Here is a 16,649-nt window from a genome sequence, read left to right on the forward strand (position 1 = left end):
TTCTGTATATGTGGTATTAACCAGCTGCATTTTAAAAAGTCACGTAGTAACTTGGTTATGCAAGATACCACACATCAATACGTGTTTTTCCCAATGTATTTATTTTTTCATTGTTCAACCTCAACATATTTTAAGGGTGAAAAAAAAACATCCACACATTAAGTCATCTGCAACACTGATGATAAGAAAGGCTTTATCAGAAGATGACTTGCAGAGATTCTATTTTTGTACATAGAAATCCGTTCATTGCCAAAAACTGTATATACCACTGTATATACCAGATGTGCAGTATCTGCATGTCTTAAGACAGACTTTTTGTCTGCAAATGAAAGTCTGCAGTTAATGATACTGTTGTCCATGTTTATGTTAGTGTTCATTACTTCAAAAAATACACAGCAAAAGACGATCAAACCCTTATTTGAGCATTTGTAACTTTAAGACAACAATGCAATGGGCACAAGGCAGGATACATCTTGAATGGGGCACCAGATCATAGCAGGGCACAGACACAGACCTACTCACATTAGAGGTGGAAGCTAATTAACCTACCAGCATGTTGTTGGATAGTTGGAGGAAACCCACATGAACATGGTGAGAACATGCAAGTCCTCACTAATAGCACCCCAGGTCTGGAACTGAACCCAGGGCCCCTGCATTGCAATACAGCAATGCTAACCACTGAGCTACCATGCTGCCCGTGTACATGAGCAGTATAATCGATTTAATTGATAGACAAGGAAATAAAATTGAATTTCCATTAAAAAAGGCATCTTGTCATTTACACATCATGGTGTCAATGTACCAGCAGAGGGCAATGTATACTATTGTTGGTTTACTGCATTCTGTACTACACAATTCTGTATATCTCATCTGCACAGCTTTACAGTCCAGGGCCTGTCATGCTTTTGCCACTTCAAAGTGAATGTTTGGTATGTATGCGCTGTAGCTATTTACTGTAAATATCAATGATATTGATAAAATATATTGTATAAATATGGACTTATACTACAATTAATGCAAATCCTTCCAAAATCTCTCCAAGCCCCAAATGCTATAGTTTGGAACTATGTGAAGCTGTAAAAACATATGATATCCAAGGATGAACAAGTGTACATTTGTAAGCCACAATTTACGTCATCTGTTGGAAATCAGATTTTTAAAACTTCTTGTTTTTTTAGAGAACGAATATGGAGCTTCTTCTCATTCCCCTTGCCAGTGGAGATATGAGTCGTGTGCCAGTGCCTGCTTTAAGACCTGCAGTGACCCCACAGGGCAGACCTGTGCCTCCATACCAAAGTAAGGCCACATGAAATGTGACATTGGCTTGGGAAACTTGCTTTATCTTTGGTATAGGTTTCTAAACTACAGACTTTAGATCTAAACAGAGATTTTTTGTCATGAAAGTGGAATATGTTATGTAGGTTTTCAGAAGTGTAGTTTATTTTACCATGGAAGCTTAATCTGATACTAAAACTCCAGTGTGCATCCTGTACAAGTTGGTTCTCAGAGCTGTTTGGCTTTCTCTGTAGAGTGGAAGGATGCCTCCCTCAGTGTCCACACGACATGGTTTTAGATGAAGTCACCCAAAGATGCGTGCATTTGGTAGATTGTAAGTTACCAGCTTTAGCTTGCTTCCCTTGCTTTTGTTTGCTGAAAAAGATTGTTAAAATGCTTTAGCTTATACAAATCTGCATTCTAACAGTATATAAATTGAATACATCTTTTGGTAAAACAGTTAAAGCAAAAAAAATGAAGTATTAAAATTCGGTCAAGATTTAATGTGGTGAGTTCTATTCAATACTTTATAAACCAGACATAATGCAAATTAATTATTAGTCTAGCCCACAATACTTGATTTTTATGTTTTAAAAAGAAAACATGAAGAGCTTAATGAATGCTCTATTCTGTTTCTAAGGGGGGTTAAAGATCAACATGACATTGATACACCAAAAGCACCCTTTGCACGTGCTCTTAGGCTTATTTTCTGATCCTATGGCATATTGCATCACCACTGTAAAATATCATGTTTCTTACAAGTTGAAATATTCATTCCAACATCTGTTTAATTAAGCTTTAAGCAATAATCCTAGATTCCAAAGCACGGGTGCTAGGATTTTAATTCTGTCACAAGTAATGCGTTTAGTCCCCCCTTTTTTCTTTTTCTTAAATAACAGAACTTATCTAACAGTTGTTTTATTATTTATCCTCAGGCATTAAGCCAACAGTTGCCATTGAGCCAATTACTCCCTATAGTACTGTATCACCACCTGCAGCTGTCACTTCTGCGTCCATTAATGCTACTGGTTCTCCGGGTTCAAGCCTGTCTACAGCACATTCAGTATCCCACACGGACACTCTCACTCAGCTCTCCACAGCTGAAACAAAGAGCACCCTTCGAACCCCAGGCATAACTTCCCAAACAGCTCTCCCAAGTGCTACAGCCACCGCACTAAACTTTACGGGACATGAAGCTGAGCTGACTTCTTCATCAGCAGTTTTTAACCTGACAACTACAGCAACTGAGCTATCAGTGTCCACAGCTGGTCCTGCAGTCCTGGAATCTGTAACAACTGAAAAAACATCCGAGATCTCAACTATGAGGCTAATTAGCACAAGTATCTTCAAAACAAGGCCAAGCTCCTTGTATACTAAAAGCACAGAGCGCACAAGTACTGAATCTACAATGGCACCATTTTGGCTTTCCACTACCAGTACAGCACCGGCAACTTCTAAAAGGACAACAGCCTCCTTTACAGCACTCACTGATTCCAAATTGCCTGCTACAGTAGCCTGGTCATCAGGTCCTAAAGAAACCATCAGCTTGCCTACAACATTATCCCTACCTTCCAAGGCGACAGACTTAACATTAGCAACAAGTAAAATTACAGTGCCTCCCATGTACACAACTACAACTACCCAAGCAGACACATCTAATGTTACAGAGGCAACTACTGTGACTACAGGACCTATGACCATGAGCAATGAAACTACTACAAGACTAGTGGAAGTAACATCTTCTCCCCATGCAACTCAACCAAAGACCCCAGAAAGCACTGTTCATTCCTCTCCAGCAGAAACTGTAAAAACAACAGAAGCTTCAACCCCAGAAGTCAAATCTCCAATTACTCCTGGAACCACTTCACTAAGTCCTGAAACAGATACCAGACTCACATCTTCAAGTACAGCACATGCTTCTCCCCTCACAACTCTAAAAATAATTTCCCCTATAACACAAAAAACAAAGCTGCCACATACTCCTATGATAACATCCAAAGTTACTGAACACCCCTTAACTACAGAAATGAAAACATCTAAAACACATGGAGCTCTATATACATCCTCAACTGCCCCAGTGTCCACGTTATCTTGGGGAACAACATCATTGGGTGCAATTCAACACAGCAGTGTATCCCCATTTTCTACTGTCACAGGGGAAACAACATCAGTATTCTTTACAGCACCTGGTGCCTCAACAAAAACAACAGCTCATCCCCTGGCAGGCCTGACAACATCTGCTACAGCTAAAATTTCAACTCCTAAATTAGAAGGTACAACACAAATGGATCAACCAACAACAATTGCTTCAACTGAAAAAACTACATCATTTACTGGTGCACCAACCACAAAAAGTACCACCCCAGTGCTTACAAAGGAAAGTTTAAGAACATCCACAAAAACAATGCATACTGAGCTGCAGAAAACAACTTTAAAAACATATCCAACAGATGAAATAGACACTACATCACAGACTTCAGTTTTCCCACCTTCCTCAATTGAAGTCACTCATACCACCTTACAACCTATCAAAACAGCAATGACATTTACGCCTCTGACAACTAGAATCACCACACCAATTCACAGAACACACACAAGCTCAGCAACTCCATCATATTCATCTTCAGCAGAATACACTTTAAAAACAACAACAACTCAACCATCACTCTCAGCCATTTCACATCTCAGTACTATACAAACCACAACATATCTTGAATCTACAGTAACTCCTGGATCTTTATCTCAACTGACAACATTAAGGACAACAGTACTGTACCAATCACCTTCAACGACAACATCATCAAAACCTCCTTTCAGCACGACTGTAAGTGCAATGTCTCCAGCTACTTCAGTGAAGCCATCCGTCTTCACCTTACAAACAACAAGCCTCCCTACTTCCCAACCACTTTTGCAGCCTACAAGTGAAACCTCAGCACTCCCCTATACTTCACAAAGTACAGTTCATAAAACACCTCTTCCAGAAAGTAAACCTTCTTCATATTCATCAGCCACAACTGAAACCAAAGCACCTTTGATATTAACAACAACTCAGAAAGCTTCCACTACTCCTTTCACAAGTCAAAGGACAACAGTTCAGCTTTTTGGAAAATCTACCACATCCCGATTTTTGGAAACTACTAGTACACTTGTGGGTACCCCAAGTGTAGTTGTATCATCTGCAACAAGCATGGTATCCACATCACCAAGTGTATCTTCTCTATCGCAAGTGGCACCAAGTACCACTGGAAGGACTACAGTATCTACAGAGAAGATGCCCACAATGGCCAGAGCTACCAAAACTACATTTCCCACCCAGAGGTCTACTTTGGGAACAACACTGGCTGAAACCACACAGTTCAGCATGTCTACAGGAGCCTTACAGGAAACATCTAGTGAGACAACAACTATGAAAATATTCACAGAGAGGGTCACAGAATCATCATCAATAGCACCATTGTCTTGGGGGACTGCTACCACATCACTTAGATCTTCTGCCATTCCGACTGCTGTTTCCACTCCAGCACAGCCAACAGAAAAATTGACACAAGCCACTACACCAACACAAACCTTAACAACAGTAGCCAGTTCAGAACCATCTCATCCCTCAGCTATTGTTACACCTAAGTCAACCGAGCAGCCCTTGGTTTCGGTCACAAGTGAAAGCCAAACAACGCAGCAAGCTGTTTCGACTTCGATGAGCAAGTCTACCGAGGCTCTGATGACTGAAAAAACGTCTGCAGTCGCGAATCTTACTGGAACAGCTGAAAGCTTAAAAACAACATCTTATGCACACCTGCTTACCTCAAAAGGATTTCTGGGTACAGGCACCCCCACTAGTGGTATGTTAATAACATCATCTCCACAGGTCACAACAACAGGACAAACAACGGCTTCAATAATAGCTTCAACCTCCAAGCTGTCCTTAACCAGTACAGCACCAAGCACCAATAAAACTGAGTACTGGTCAACTCAAACAAGAGAACCAGGGACCACCACAGAAGACACAGGGACACCATCAGTGTTACCACAAACTACTGACCACACAACTGTAGCTGTTTCTACGAAGATGTGCACAGTGAGTTTACAATCTTTTACATACAGTATAATAACAACCCAGTGATAGCTGTGTACAGTATTTGACAATGTGTGTTATGCCAAGCCTTGTTTTGTCATTCTTTCACTGACTATTAGAAAACTGCTACATTATTATGTTTGTAACAAAATAGATTCTGAGTGTTTATAATCAATATTTCCATCCTCACATTTTCTAACTGCTTCCTCCAATTCAGGTTTGCTGGGGAGCCAGAGCCAATCTTAACAAGCAAGCAAGAGACGCAAGGCAGGATAGACCCTAGACAGGACACCAGTCCATCACAGGGCAGATAGACACAAATACACTCACATGAGGGCCAGTTTTCCCAGAAGCCATGTATGTCTGTGGACTGTAGAAGGAAACAGGAGCATCTGGAGGAAACCTCAAACCCAGGGAGAACATTCAAGATCTCTACAGATAGCAGCCCAGGTCCAGAGCTGAACCCAGGGACCCAGGGCCATAAGCCAGCAATGGTAGCCACTGCACCACCAGGCTGACCCCTGCTAAGAAAATCAAGTTTTAAAAAAATATCTGTATTAAAAAACTGACTTCGTTAATTGAATCACCTCATTGCAAAGAAGAATATAGGTAGTGAAAAAAGGACAGTTGGGATAACAACAGCTTAAATGACAAATGCTGTGTTTTCAAATTTCACAAGTGTGATACAGTAGGCTCTGGCATTATTTTGGTGGTTCAAAGGTTCTGAGGACATTAAGAAAGCTCATGAATCCTTGAGAAGAATTGTGAAGGCTTCTGCATTGCGGCGCCACTCCACCAACTAACACATCCGTACTAAACTCAGCCACCCCTAGAACTGTGTACTCCTTTTATATAACGATTGAAACATTAATTAGATCCATTTGAGAATGTTCACAAACACCCTCACTTATAATTAAATTAAAAATTGAAATAAAAAAATATTCATTAGTAATCATCACCCACTGAGACTATTTACAGATAACTTAATCGACCTCTATTGGCAGGTCAGGTAAAATATGGTCTGGCCTGCCATAATAAGAAAGGATACAATGAGATGAGGCCATTCAGATTATTTAGGTCATTTTGTTGCAAGAAGCAAATTGATCCAAGGATTCCCATTCAACTATTTCATGAAAGAAGCCAGAGTATCAGCTTTGACAACATAGCTGAGTACCTTGTTCCAGATTTCTTTGTTTAAAAAAGGGCATCTGGTTCTCAGTTTCAAATGCACTTTTCGGATGTTTCCACACATTCAGATGACCATCTCTCAAAAGAAGCAGTATAAAGCCAAATATATTAACAAATGCTATTTATGTATTGCATTGGTCTGTATTTGCTGAATAGCTCAATATACTAACACAATTGTTGATATTTACTCTTTAACTGGTTCTCAGCCTCCCTATTCTGAGATTATTGATGAATGCACAAAATACGTCTGCATGAATGGACAACTGATGTTGTTCAACAAGTCGCAGAACTGCCCAAACAACGCCATCCCTCCTAACTGTGGTCTGTTGGGTTTCGCCGTCCTGGTAAATGGTGACAAGTGCTGTCCACAGTGGGACTGTCCATGTAAGTTTACAGACACACCAATGACCTCCTCAGCCGATTTTTACCTACAGACTCTAAAGCAGCAAAATACACAAGCAAAGACTACACATTTAGCTGTTTTAATGATTAAACAAGTGGGATGTATCTGCACAAACGTCCAAGATAGCATCTAAAAAATTATTTTACTTTAAATGTGAATTCAAAAATGGTAATTTTTAAAATACACACTAAAGGCTTATTGAAAACAACAGACTTTACAAAGGTGTCTGACTCTGTGAATCACTCTCTGAAAGATCCACTTGAAGTATGGATATCCTCCAGAATTCACTACTATTTTACAGCTCTTTCATGATATGCATTCATATGAGTCATTAATTTGAGTGCACTTGATGTCTGCACAGTAGTCAAACAAGGGTGTGTCATCACCTCAACTCTGAGATGAAAAAAATAATAACTGCAAAGTATCCCAGCACACTGAGACCCAGATGTGTCAGAACAAAAAGTCAAAGTGACAGCATGGAAGATATCTCATCATGATAAAACTGCACAAAACACAACCTGTGATTTCCCAAGACCAGACCAGCTCACACTGCCAGAAAGTGTGCAGATCTCACGTTTGCCTTATCAGTCTTACCTTTCCTGGCTCATGGAAGACAATCAATCTTGACCATAAAGCCAGTAAATGAATGCAGGGCCACAAATCCTGGTATTTCTAATGTCAGCCTTCAAAAACACAAACACGTGTCAGTACAATTCAATTAATATTCATCCTGTAAAACAAAGACAGCTAACCAAGGATGTTATTTTTGAACAGACTGCCTTCACTCTCAACTGTTTTTTTCCTAGGTCGATGTTCTGTCTTTCCTGACCTAAATGTTATTACCTTTGACGGCAACAGTGTGGCAATCTATAAAGCAGCCTCCTACATTGTGACGCAACTTCCCAATGAAACTGTGAGCATTCAAGTTCAGGAGTGTCAAAGCTCAGACACGGTGAGTCTTCATCTTCCATTTCCAATCACAATTATTTTTCCTTCCTGAATACAGGGGTCTAGTACTCCACTAGTGCAGGGCTACCATATTTTCATTCCACATGAGCTCTCAGTTGATTATTTTTACTTGTTTAATGGTGTGATGGATTGGGTAAGGTACCTGGAATGAATTGGTTGTTTTACCTTATAGAAATATGTTAAAAAAATATATGTTCTTATTTCTCTAAGTGAAAAATAATTAGTTAAAGATGAATTAAACATTTATCTAAAAACCAGAAGGCACTGAAGCACTGAAGGTACTAAGTCTGAACGGTAAGTTTTTGAAGAATGATTCTGAACCTTTATCCCTATCATGGGTAACAACTGGCAGGTTTTCTATGTCATAGTAATTCATCAACAGATTGAGAATTGTGTTGAAGAACTGATTTTCAAAACTATCTTGATAATTTAAAGCTGCAAATATTCTAGTTCTTTGTGACCAGGATTGGACATTGCTGACTAAGACCATGTCTCTCATGACAGTGTTCATGACAGGTTAATAATGTTGTTTTTCAACATATCGATGTTAGGTAGAATTTTGTATTTACAATAAATGAATAGGTCCTTTTTTGTTTATTTCAGGAAAACATTAAACAACAGCATACATCTCAGCAATAAAACTATTTACTTGTTTTCTTGTTTTTTAATCAAAGGTACTTTGGAATTTCACCAATTTATGTTTGGTAGCTCTAAACATAACACATAAATCTCACCAAGTTCTGATTAACCGACTACAGAGAAGGGTAAGTATGTACAGTATATGTGTTAATGCTGTTAAATACAGAATACAGAACATTAGTGGTAAAATATGGATGTAATATAAATTATTATTATGATGATGATGATGATGATGATGATGATGTTTCTGTTAATACCAGTTGTGTAATTCAGGAATTAGTTTAAGCCATATTACTAACTGCTGGCTAAATATATTAAATGAATAACAATTAATCATTAAGACAGAACCCAATTAATAACACTTTAGTAAAAATAAAAGTAATTAAAAGGCTAAAAAAATACCTTATAATAATAATACCAAGTGGATGAAATTGCATTGCTGTTTTTCAAATACTATACCTACTGTATTTTAAAAGAGTTAAATGGCTTCCATGCATTTGTAATCTTTCTTAAATTCTTAGAAGTGCTATTCCATTGTCATTTTAATGTATGTGTTATCCTCCAGCTGTATGTCAACTCAAGATATGCAAGACCTCGATTTAAAAAGCATGGATTTGAAGTTCTAGACACTGGAAACATGTACTTAATTAGGACACCCACAGGACTAAAAATACAGTGGTTCCACAGCACTGGAATGATGATCATCGAGACTGAAACCTCCAGTAACAAACTGAGCACCATGGGATTGTGTGGTGTGTATCAGAATGTTAACACTCTCACTGAGCCGCTCTTTGAGCTGGATGACAAAACTGTTAAAATACAGTATAATGCTGTTCTTTTCATTCTGATCAGCATTCTTCTTTTTTTTCTGTCCTAGTTCTACTTAATCTCTTTAAATAATCCTTTTGAGTGGCAGATAATAATCATTGATAACAATGCCTTACAAGTTAGATTGCATCAGACAATTAGAATGTATTCATCTAAGCTTTACTTTAATTTTATTATTTTTTTCAATAAGAATCCTTAAACTTTCTATATTATCTCAAAAGGCTAATTGTCTGCCACCGATGACGGCCATTAAAATCATTCTTTTCTCCTCACACAATCTGTTCTATGAAATCTTGTTTTCAATGTTTCTACAGGCTGTTGTGATGGCGACCCTACAAACGACCTAACAATGTCCAACGGCACCGCTGTGGCTGAGAGCGAGGACCCGACGTTGTTCATCGACAGCTGGCAGGTGCCGAACACGACCAGCTTCATGGGTCAGAACCGGCGGCGGGAAGTCAACTGCTCCACCAGCGACTGCTCTGCCTGCCTGGCCATGCTCAGCAACCACACCTTCAGCGTCTGCCACTCCTTCGTACGTTTAACCCGTGAGGCATCCGCTCTGATCCGCCATACAGTACATTCGAGTCTCCATGCTCTTCAATGTACAGTATACCATCGCAAATGCAGACTAATATGACTTATAAGACCATCAGAAGGACAGCAGCTGCTCAGTAACGTTTCGTGCGTCTGTGGGTAATCCCCTTCTGCTTTGTTTCAGGTTCCTCCTTCAGTATTTTGCGAAGTGTGGGTGCGTGATGCCGAGTACGTGAAGAGCCCATGCATAGCTCTGGCAGCTTACGTGGCTGCCTGCCACAAGTACAATATCTGCATAGAATGGAGGAGCCCAGACTACTGCTGTGAGTCATCCACTTTATCGACAGCAAGGCAAAAGAACAAGGCTAGCAAGATCCAAGATATGGATTACGGTTTTTAAATGACTACAATCATTGTGTTTTTGAACATCTAGCTTTCATGTGCCCCCCGGAGCTGCGATACCAGGCCTGCTTGCCTGCCTGTACTGCACAGACGTGTCCAAGCCATGAGTCTGACTCTGACCCAGAGGAATGCTCGGGACTCACGGAGGGCTGTGTGTGTCCAGACGAGACCGTCCTCCACCGGCCTTACTCCGCCCTCTGCATTCCCAGTGAGAAGTGTGGTAAGAGCTCAGGACCCCAGTGTGCTTACTGACTGGTCCAAACCCTGCCCAAACACAACACACAACACAACAGTTTTGGGCCTCATTGGCATAGCCTTTTTTTTAGTATCTTTATAGTACCCAGGTAACCTGTAAGCATTGGGCCGACAATAGCAGGTAGTCAGTTAGACTGGAAATGGGTTAGTGTTGGTGAGTTCCAGTTCAGTCAATTATAGAAAAATCTTGTGTTACATTGGCTGACCTTAGGAATGACCTGTATGTAGTAAAAAGGACAATTATGTTAGACTCTCTTCTATATACATTTATATAATTGCCTGTAAGAACAAAGAATTTTACAACTTAAGAAAAATGGATTGACAGCACTGCCTATGGATTTATAGGTAACCAAGCACTGAATAGGCTGGTCCACTTCCCAACACAACACTGAAGTAGCCAATAAACTGTCACCTCATATGGACACTATACTGTACTCCATACCTGTCTCCCTCAAAAGGCAGAATGCTTTTGATCTGAAAGTACATCTACCAGGTGACATCCTAGATGATTATTTAACAAATACCGTACTTCTCCTCTGCTGATACTGGGTATCATTAATCTTAATGCAATACTTTAGTATTCAGTCCCACAATTTTTGATGTTCTGATAACAAACGAAACCAGACATCATTTTAATCTAATTTTTGCCAAAGATAATGCTATTTTAATATGCATTATCATCACCATCACAAACAAAGCAAATAAACCCGCAAACTCTAACATAGCAGTGAGACGTAACCGGGGCCGGATTTTGGTGTGCGTAGGCCCTAGGCACTTTGACTCCGAATTGTGCAAATAGAGGGGTAAACGCCCATTGAATTACGTCAATTGACATGATGCACTTTAAACTATTCCAATGCCAAATGACGTAATTGATGAAGCGAGTCGAGTGGCCCTCACTTCGGTACTTCTAGTTTCTAGAACAGCTGCTAGACAGCGTATGATTATTGATTTGGAGCAACTAAAGTCGACCAGAAGCATGTTGATTCAGTCTGTGTGACCCTCCTTCGTAGGCCCTAAAGATTTCGTAGGCTCTAGGCACCGTGCCAGCGGTACCTCAGGGGAACTCCTGCGCCGGATGTAACAATTGTAACGAGAGTAAAGGTGTTGTTCCCTCCTCCATGCACGTGCCTGGTCCCAGCCTGCACGGACAGTTTCGGCACGCCCCGGGCCTCGGGAGAGGTGTGGAGGGCCTCAAAGGATGGCTGCTGCATGTACAAGTGTGATAACGACTCCATCATCCCGGTGGAGTACGACTGCACTGACATCCCAGGGCCCGTCTGCAAGAAGACAGGGGAGGTCATTGTCAGCCTGGCGGATGACAAAAGCTGCTGTCCCCAGAAAGCCTGTGGTAGGTCCGCCTGCATGTACAGTACATGCCCAAAATCACTGGGATAGAGGGGGACAGAAAACTCCCTGGACAGGAGTTGCTCTTAGGCAGTCCTCTAGTTGAAGTCTGTGCACGTGGTGAAAGTGACTTTGTTGCAGTGTTTCCAGAACGTTCAGAAAAACCATGGTTCTTTTTATTCACAGTGTTAGCATTAAATGAATGCTTCCTTGCTTCAGTAGTGTTGCTGTTCTTAAAAATGTGAGCCAATGCATGTTTTAGAGGATTTGTGGGTAAAAACAACGCTAATGCTTAATAAGATAATGTAAGCACAAATGATTGTACTTGATTTTACTGTGACTGGGGAAACTGCCTTCATCTGTTCACTCAATTCAGTACAAAACACACCTTCACATCCTTTGTACAACATTTCCTACTGAAAATCCAGAGGAGAAACACATATCTAACACTTGAAAATGAGTTTCATAACTGAATTCTAGGGACCAACCGTAAGGATATATTGTATATAAAGTACATAAAAATGTCTGAAACATTTTTCTCTTTTTAGTTTGCAATCACACCCTGTGTAGCCATGACACTCCTGGATGTAAATATGGTGAAAGACTAGTGTCCTACTACAGGGAGGACTCCTGTTGTCCAGAATATACATGTGGTAAGATGCATTGTAATATGACTTAAAGATTGCAGTTCTGCTTTATGGGGATTTAACTGCTCTCTAAAGATAATGGAAGTCCCCTTTCCTAGAAAATGTGTACCCAGAAATACTGCAATTACATTTGATGGAGTTTTTAAATGAAGAGGTTGAATGATCTGGTCTTCAATCTCTCTCTAGTTGCCACTGTTGTTGTTGTTTACTACTTTCTGCTCTGTTTCTGAGTCAGAATGTGACCCTGATCGGTGTGAATCTGACATTCCAACGTGCAGAGAGGACCAGACCCTGATCGCCACGCGTGCAGACGGTAGCTGCTGTATGGCTTACATCTGCAGTGAGTCACAGTTACAGTCACCCCCTTTTAGTCAGTTGTTATTTCTGTCCAGCTGATACACTTGGTCTGTTCCATAAACTTTAATGCTTGATTAACAACAGGATGGAAATAGCAAATGCTAGCCTAAAAGCCTTTTAAAATTAAAAACAATTTTAATTAAGCTCTAATACACTCTTGTCATATATTAGCAAAAATAGATCAGCAGTACTACAGTATATTAAAACATTGGTGAGCATGATAAAGGATAATGGACTGGCAAACAGCAGGTAGAGTGTCTTCAGTAGAATATAAGTTACTGCCTGAAATCAGAGAAAACAATACACAAAATATAAAGCAGTGGATATTTGTAAATAATAATCTTGGTGGCTTCCTCAGAGTAACCATTCTGGTGTTGTCTTGTTTCAAGCTCACTCTGTGATTTATAAAATGGTAGCACAGTTTGAAGTGAAGGGGTTTGTGTGTTTGTGCTTTTGAACAGTGTGTGGCACCTGCACAGACACCATCCCGGCCTGCCAGCAGGGAGAGGTGTTCACTGTGGATGCCAACAGCACGGACAGATGCTGCCCTGAGTACCAGTGCAGTGAGTGAACCTCTGCTTCACAACCAGGGCTAGAAGAAGAGTATCAGGAGGGCCTCTTCATTCTGGAATTGCTGAGAACGCAACATGTACCCCCACCACCTCTTTTGTTAAACTCCGTTGAATCAATCATGTCCATCATGTCCTAAACGTGTGCACCAACAGTAAATACCATAGTGGAAGGCAGAATGTTTGAAAAAGTGGAAACAAGGTGAAAGTGCATTGAAGGATGAGAACAGGAGGGTTCTGGGGGTTTGGGACCAGCCATGTTGCTGAAGTCTAAACCCCAAGATCCTTGTTATAAGAGCCAGCTGGGCGAGATCCTCAGATCGATTAGCTACTGGCGGTCAAGAAAGAAAGCCAGATCTGTCAAAAGGCTTTCTCCTGTTTGAATTCTTTCTTGTCTTTTTCATTTATGACTGAAAAAAAGAGTATATGAACCCGCCAACAAGAGGAGTGTGTTTTTTTTTATTTTCAGTGTGTGAGCCCTATCGATGCCCAGCATTCACATGCCCATTGGGGATGTCAGTGGTTACTGTTTGGACTCCAGAGAGGTGCTGCCCACTGAACACATGTGGTAAAGCTGCTATGAACTGTTTTTATTTTTAGTGTGCGTGTGTGTGTGAAAACTAAACTCATCACTGATCGTGTCTCTGTATCTTCCAGAATGTGCATGCGACACAATCCCTAAACCGAAATGTGCCCTGGTACGTATATTTCAAAGTAATCAAAGTATTTCCAGTTCATTCTTTCTCAATTGAGTCTTAATTTTCTGTGTTTATTCCAAAAGGGAGAAACAATGCAAATTGACACCCAGTTTCTCGCAGATCCTGAGAACCAGTGTGGGTGCACTAAATATAAGTGTGGTAAGTACACAAGCTGGAATCCCTGGGCACATAAAGATGATTTTTTCAGTTTAGTTTTCCAATATAATTTCATTGATCATTCTCATTATAATGCACTGTTTAATTAATTTACCCTGAATGATTTCCTCAACTGAAATAACTGTTTTCGTGATTTAAACATAAACAAATACTAAAGACAAGAAAACTGAGGGTATTACTGGTTTTTCCTTTACATCGTCCTTCACAATGACACGCCAGGCTGTCCTTCCACTTGGCTGTTTATGTGTGACTCTGTGTGGCCGCTGTGCTGTCCCCGGCTTGCGTTTCCTTACCTGTTTTTGTACTGTGTATGTGTCCAGAGAGGGAGTCCGTGTGTGTGGACGGGGAGCGGGGAGTCATGAGGCCTGGGCAGACTCTGGTGGAGCACACGAGCGAAGGCATCTGCTACACCACACAGTGCACCTACAGCCTGGATCCCCTGACACAGTACTATAGGATCAGAGCCAGCAGCACCAACTGCTCAGCCCAGTGTCAACCAGTAAGACCCAATCACACAAAAATTACTCAAACAATACAATACTGCAGTAGATTCCAGTCAGAAGAGCTTTCATCAGTGTGCTTTTTAGGTATTTTTTTATTCTTTTCTGCTTTGATAACATTAAAGTGTACTATACTGTTATACTGTACGATGCGATAGATAGATAGATAGATAGATACTTTATTGATCCCGTGAGGGAAATTGCAGTGCAACAGCAGCTTAACACACACAACACAGCCACAGTGTAACGAATTATATACTAATAGTACAATACATACAATACAATACAAGAGTTACTCACAGTCCGGACACACAAGAGGAAACTAGAACAGAACAGTACACAGAAAATCGTATCACACGTATGAATATAAATATAGATGTAACCATAGATATAAATATAAATATAAATGTATTGCACAGGTTCCTGGCATATATTGCACAAAAGTGGTTGTAAACGGGAAAAAGAAAAAGAAAGAGAACAGATGTAGCAGTAGATGTGTATATGCGTTTAGTCCAGAAACAGGTCACTGTCGCTGTTGCCTCTGCCAAGACGCAAGGTGGATGCGTTGTACAGTCTTATGGCAGACGGCAAGAATGACCTCCTGTAGCGCTCCCTGTCGCACCGTGGGTGAATCAGTCTATTGCTGAACGTGCTCTTCATTCCTGCAAGCCTGTCATAGAGGGGATGGGAGAAGTTGTCCATGATGGCCTCTAGTTTGGACATCATTCTCCTCTCAGCCACTACCTCCAAGGGGTCCAGGTCAGACCCAATGACAGAGCTCGCTCTCCTGATGAGCTTGTTCAGCCTGTTAGAATCCACTGCTCTAATCCAAGAGCCCCAGCACACCACTGCGTAGAAAATGGCACTCGCTACCACCAACTGATAAAACGTGTAGCATCTTACTACACACATTGAAGGACCTGAGCCTCCTTTAGAAGTAAAGTCGTATAATTATAGATTATACTATAGTATAACGAGTATACCAATAATAAAAATATTAAAGTGTTTTTCATTGTCTGGGGGTGCAATAAAGCCTCTAATACAAGATATGGAAGGCAATACTTTCTAGTATATTCATATATATTACATACAGTATATATGTTCTGGGTAGATGCCAAGCTCAAGCTCTTGTTGAAATGCCCAGACACTTTGAGAAGCTACTGTGGATAGAATTCAAAGTATAATCCTGTGGTTTTCTTCGGGTAGTTTCAGAAGTGTTCAAAGCATATTGGACACATCCCAAAGAAACACACTGCGTGTTCAACTGCATCGCATTGGTCCAGAAGCAGTTTTAAAAGAGAACCATTCACTTCTAGTCAGTTTTTCACAACTAAGTTTGCAGTACTGAACATGGATTTAGCATTGTTGGGTCATTTTTATCCTGTTGTGGTTGAAGATGTTGACAGAAGGATCCTGACACCAAAGAGAAATTTATTAATCAATTACATCCATATCTAAGTCCTGTCTCACCATATACCTTTCTTTATGGAATATTTGGTCAAACACTGAAGGCAGACAAGGCAGTTCACAAAGTGCCTGACTTTGGCATCAGCCCACAAGCCACTTATATAGCCCATATATACACATACACAGTCCTTAGCAGTTAAATCAGAACATACCCCGGTCTGTGCAGTGCTAAGAAGACCTAGAGTTGAAGATCTTTTCTGGATAAGACACAGCTATATCACACCTACAAGTGCATTCATTTATAACTGGCTGGATCAACCATTAAACCTACAATAGAAACCTGCATATTCTAACCAGTGAATTAGTTAAGAATACACCC

The 16,649-nt window shown here is 40.5% G+C and overlaps 1 protein-coding gene across 1 annotated transcript in view; it reads left to right on the forward strand.

Moving 5' to 3' along the window:
- Positions 1-16,649, forward strand: part of otog (otogelin) — a 65,808-nt gene that overhangs the window by 40,062 nt on the left and 9,097 nt on the right. Inside the window, exons 34-51 of the mRNA XM_088611850.1 lie at positions 1,179-1,296; positions 1,530-1,609; positions 2,211-5,350; positions 6,742-6,919; positions 7,745-7,890; positions 8,582-8,671; positions 9,112-9,298; positions 9,689-9,909; positions 10,096-10,234; positions 10,345-10,533; positions 11,710-11,919; positions 12,464-12,568; positions 12,798-12,902; positions 13,381-13,482; positions 13,958-14,056; positions 14,146-14,186; positions 14,270-14,345; positions 14,684-14,862. Coding sequence (XP_088467976.1) covers positions 1,179-1,296; positions 1,530-1,609; positions 2,211-5,350; positions 6,742-6,919; positions 7,745-7,890; positions 8,582-8,671; positions 9,112-9,298; positions 9,689-9,909; positions 10,096-10,234; positions 10,345-10,533; positions 11,710-11,919; positions 12,464-12,568; positions 12,798-12,902; positions 13,381-13,482; positions 13,958-14,056; positions 14,146-14,186; positions 14,270-14,345; positions 14,684-14,862 — 5,405 coding nt within the window. The remainder of the gene's footprint in view (positions 1-1,178; positions 1,297-1,529; positions 1,610-2,210; positions 5,351-6,741; positions 6,920-7,744; positions 7,891-8,581; positions 8,672-9,111; positions 9,299-9,688; positions 9,910-10,095; positions 10,235-10,344; positions 10,534-11,709; positions 11,920-12,463; positions 12,569-12,797; positions 12,903-13,380; positions 13,483-13,957; positions 14,057-14,145; positions 14,187-14,269; positions 14,346-14,683; positions 14,863-16,649) is intronic.

This window comes from Lepisosteus platostomus, chromosome 18 (genome assembly GCF_059453375.1).
Source record: "Lepisosteus platostomus isolate fLepPlt1 chromosome 18, fLepPlt1.hap1, whole genome shotgun sequence".
NCBI classification, from domain to species: Eukaryota; Metazoa; Chordata; class Actinopteri; order Semionotiformes; family Lepisosteidae; genus Lepisosteus; species Lepisosteus platostomus.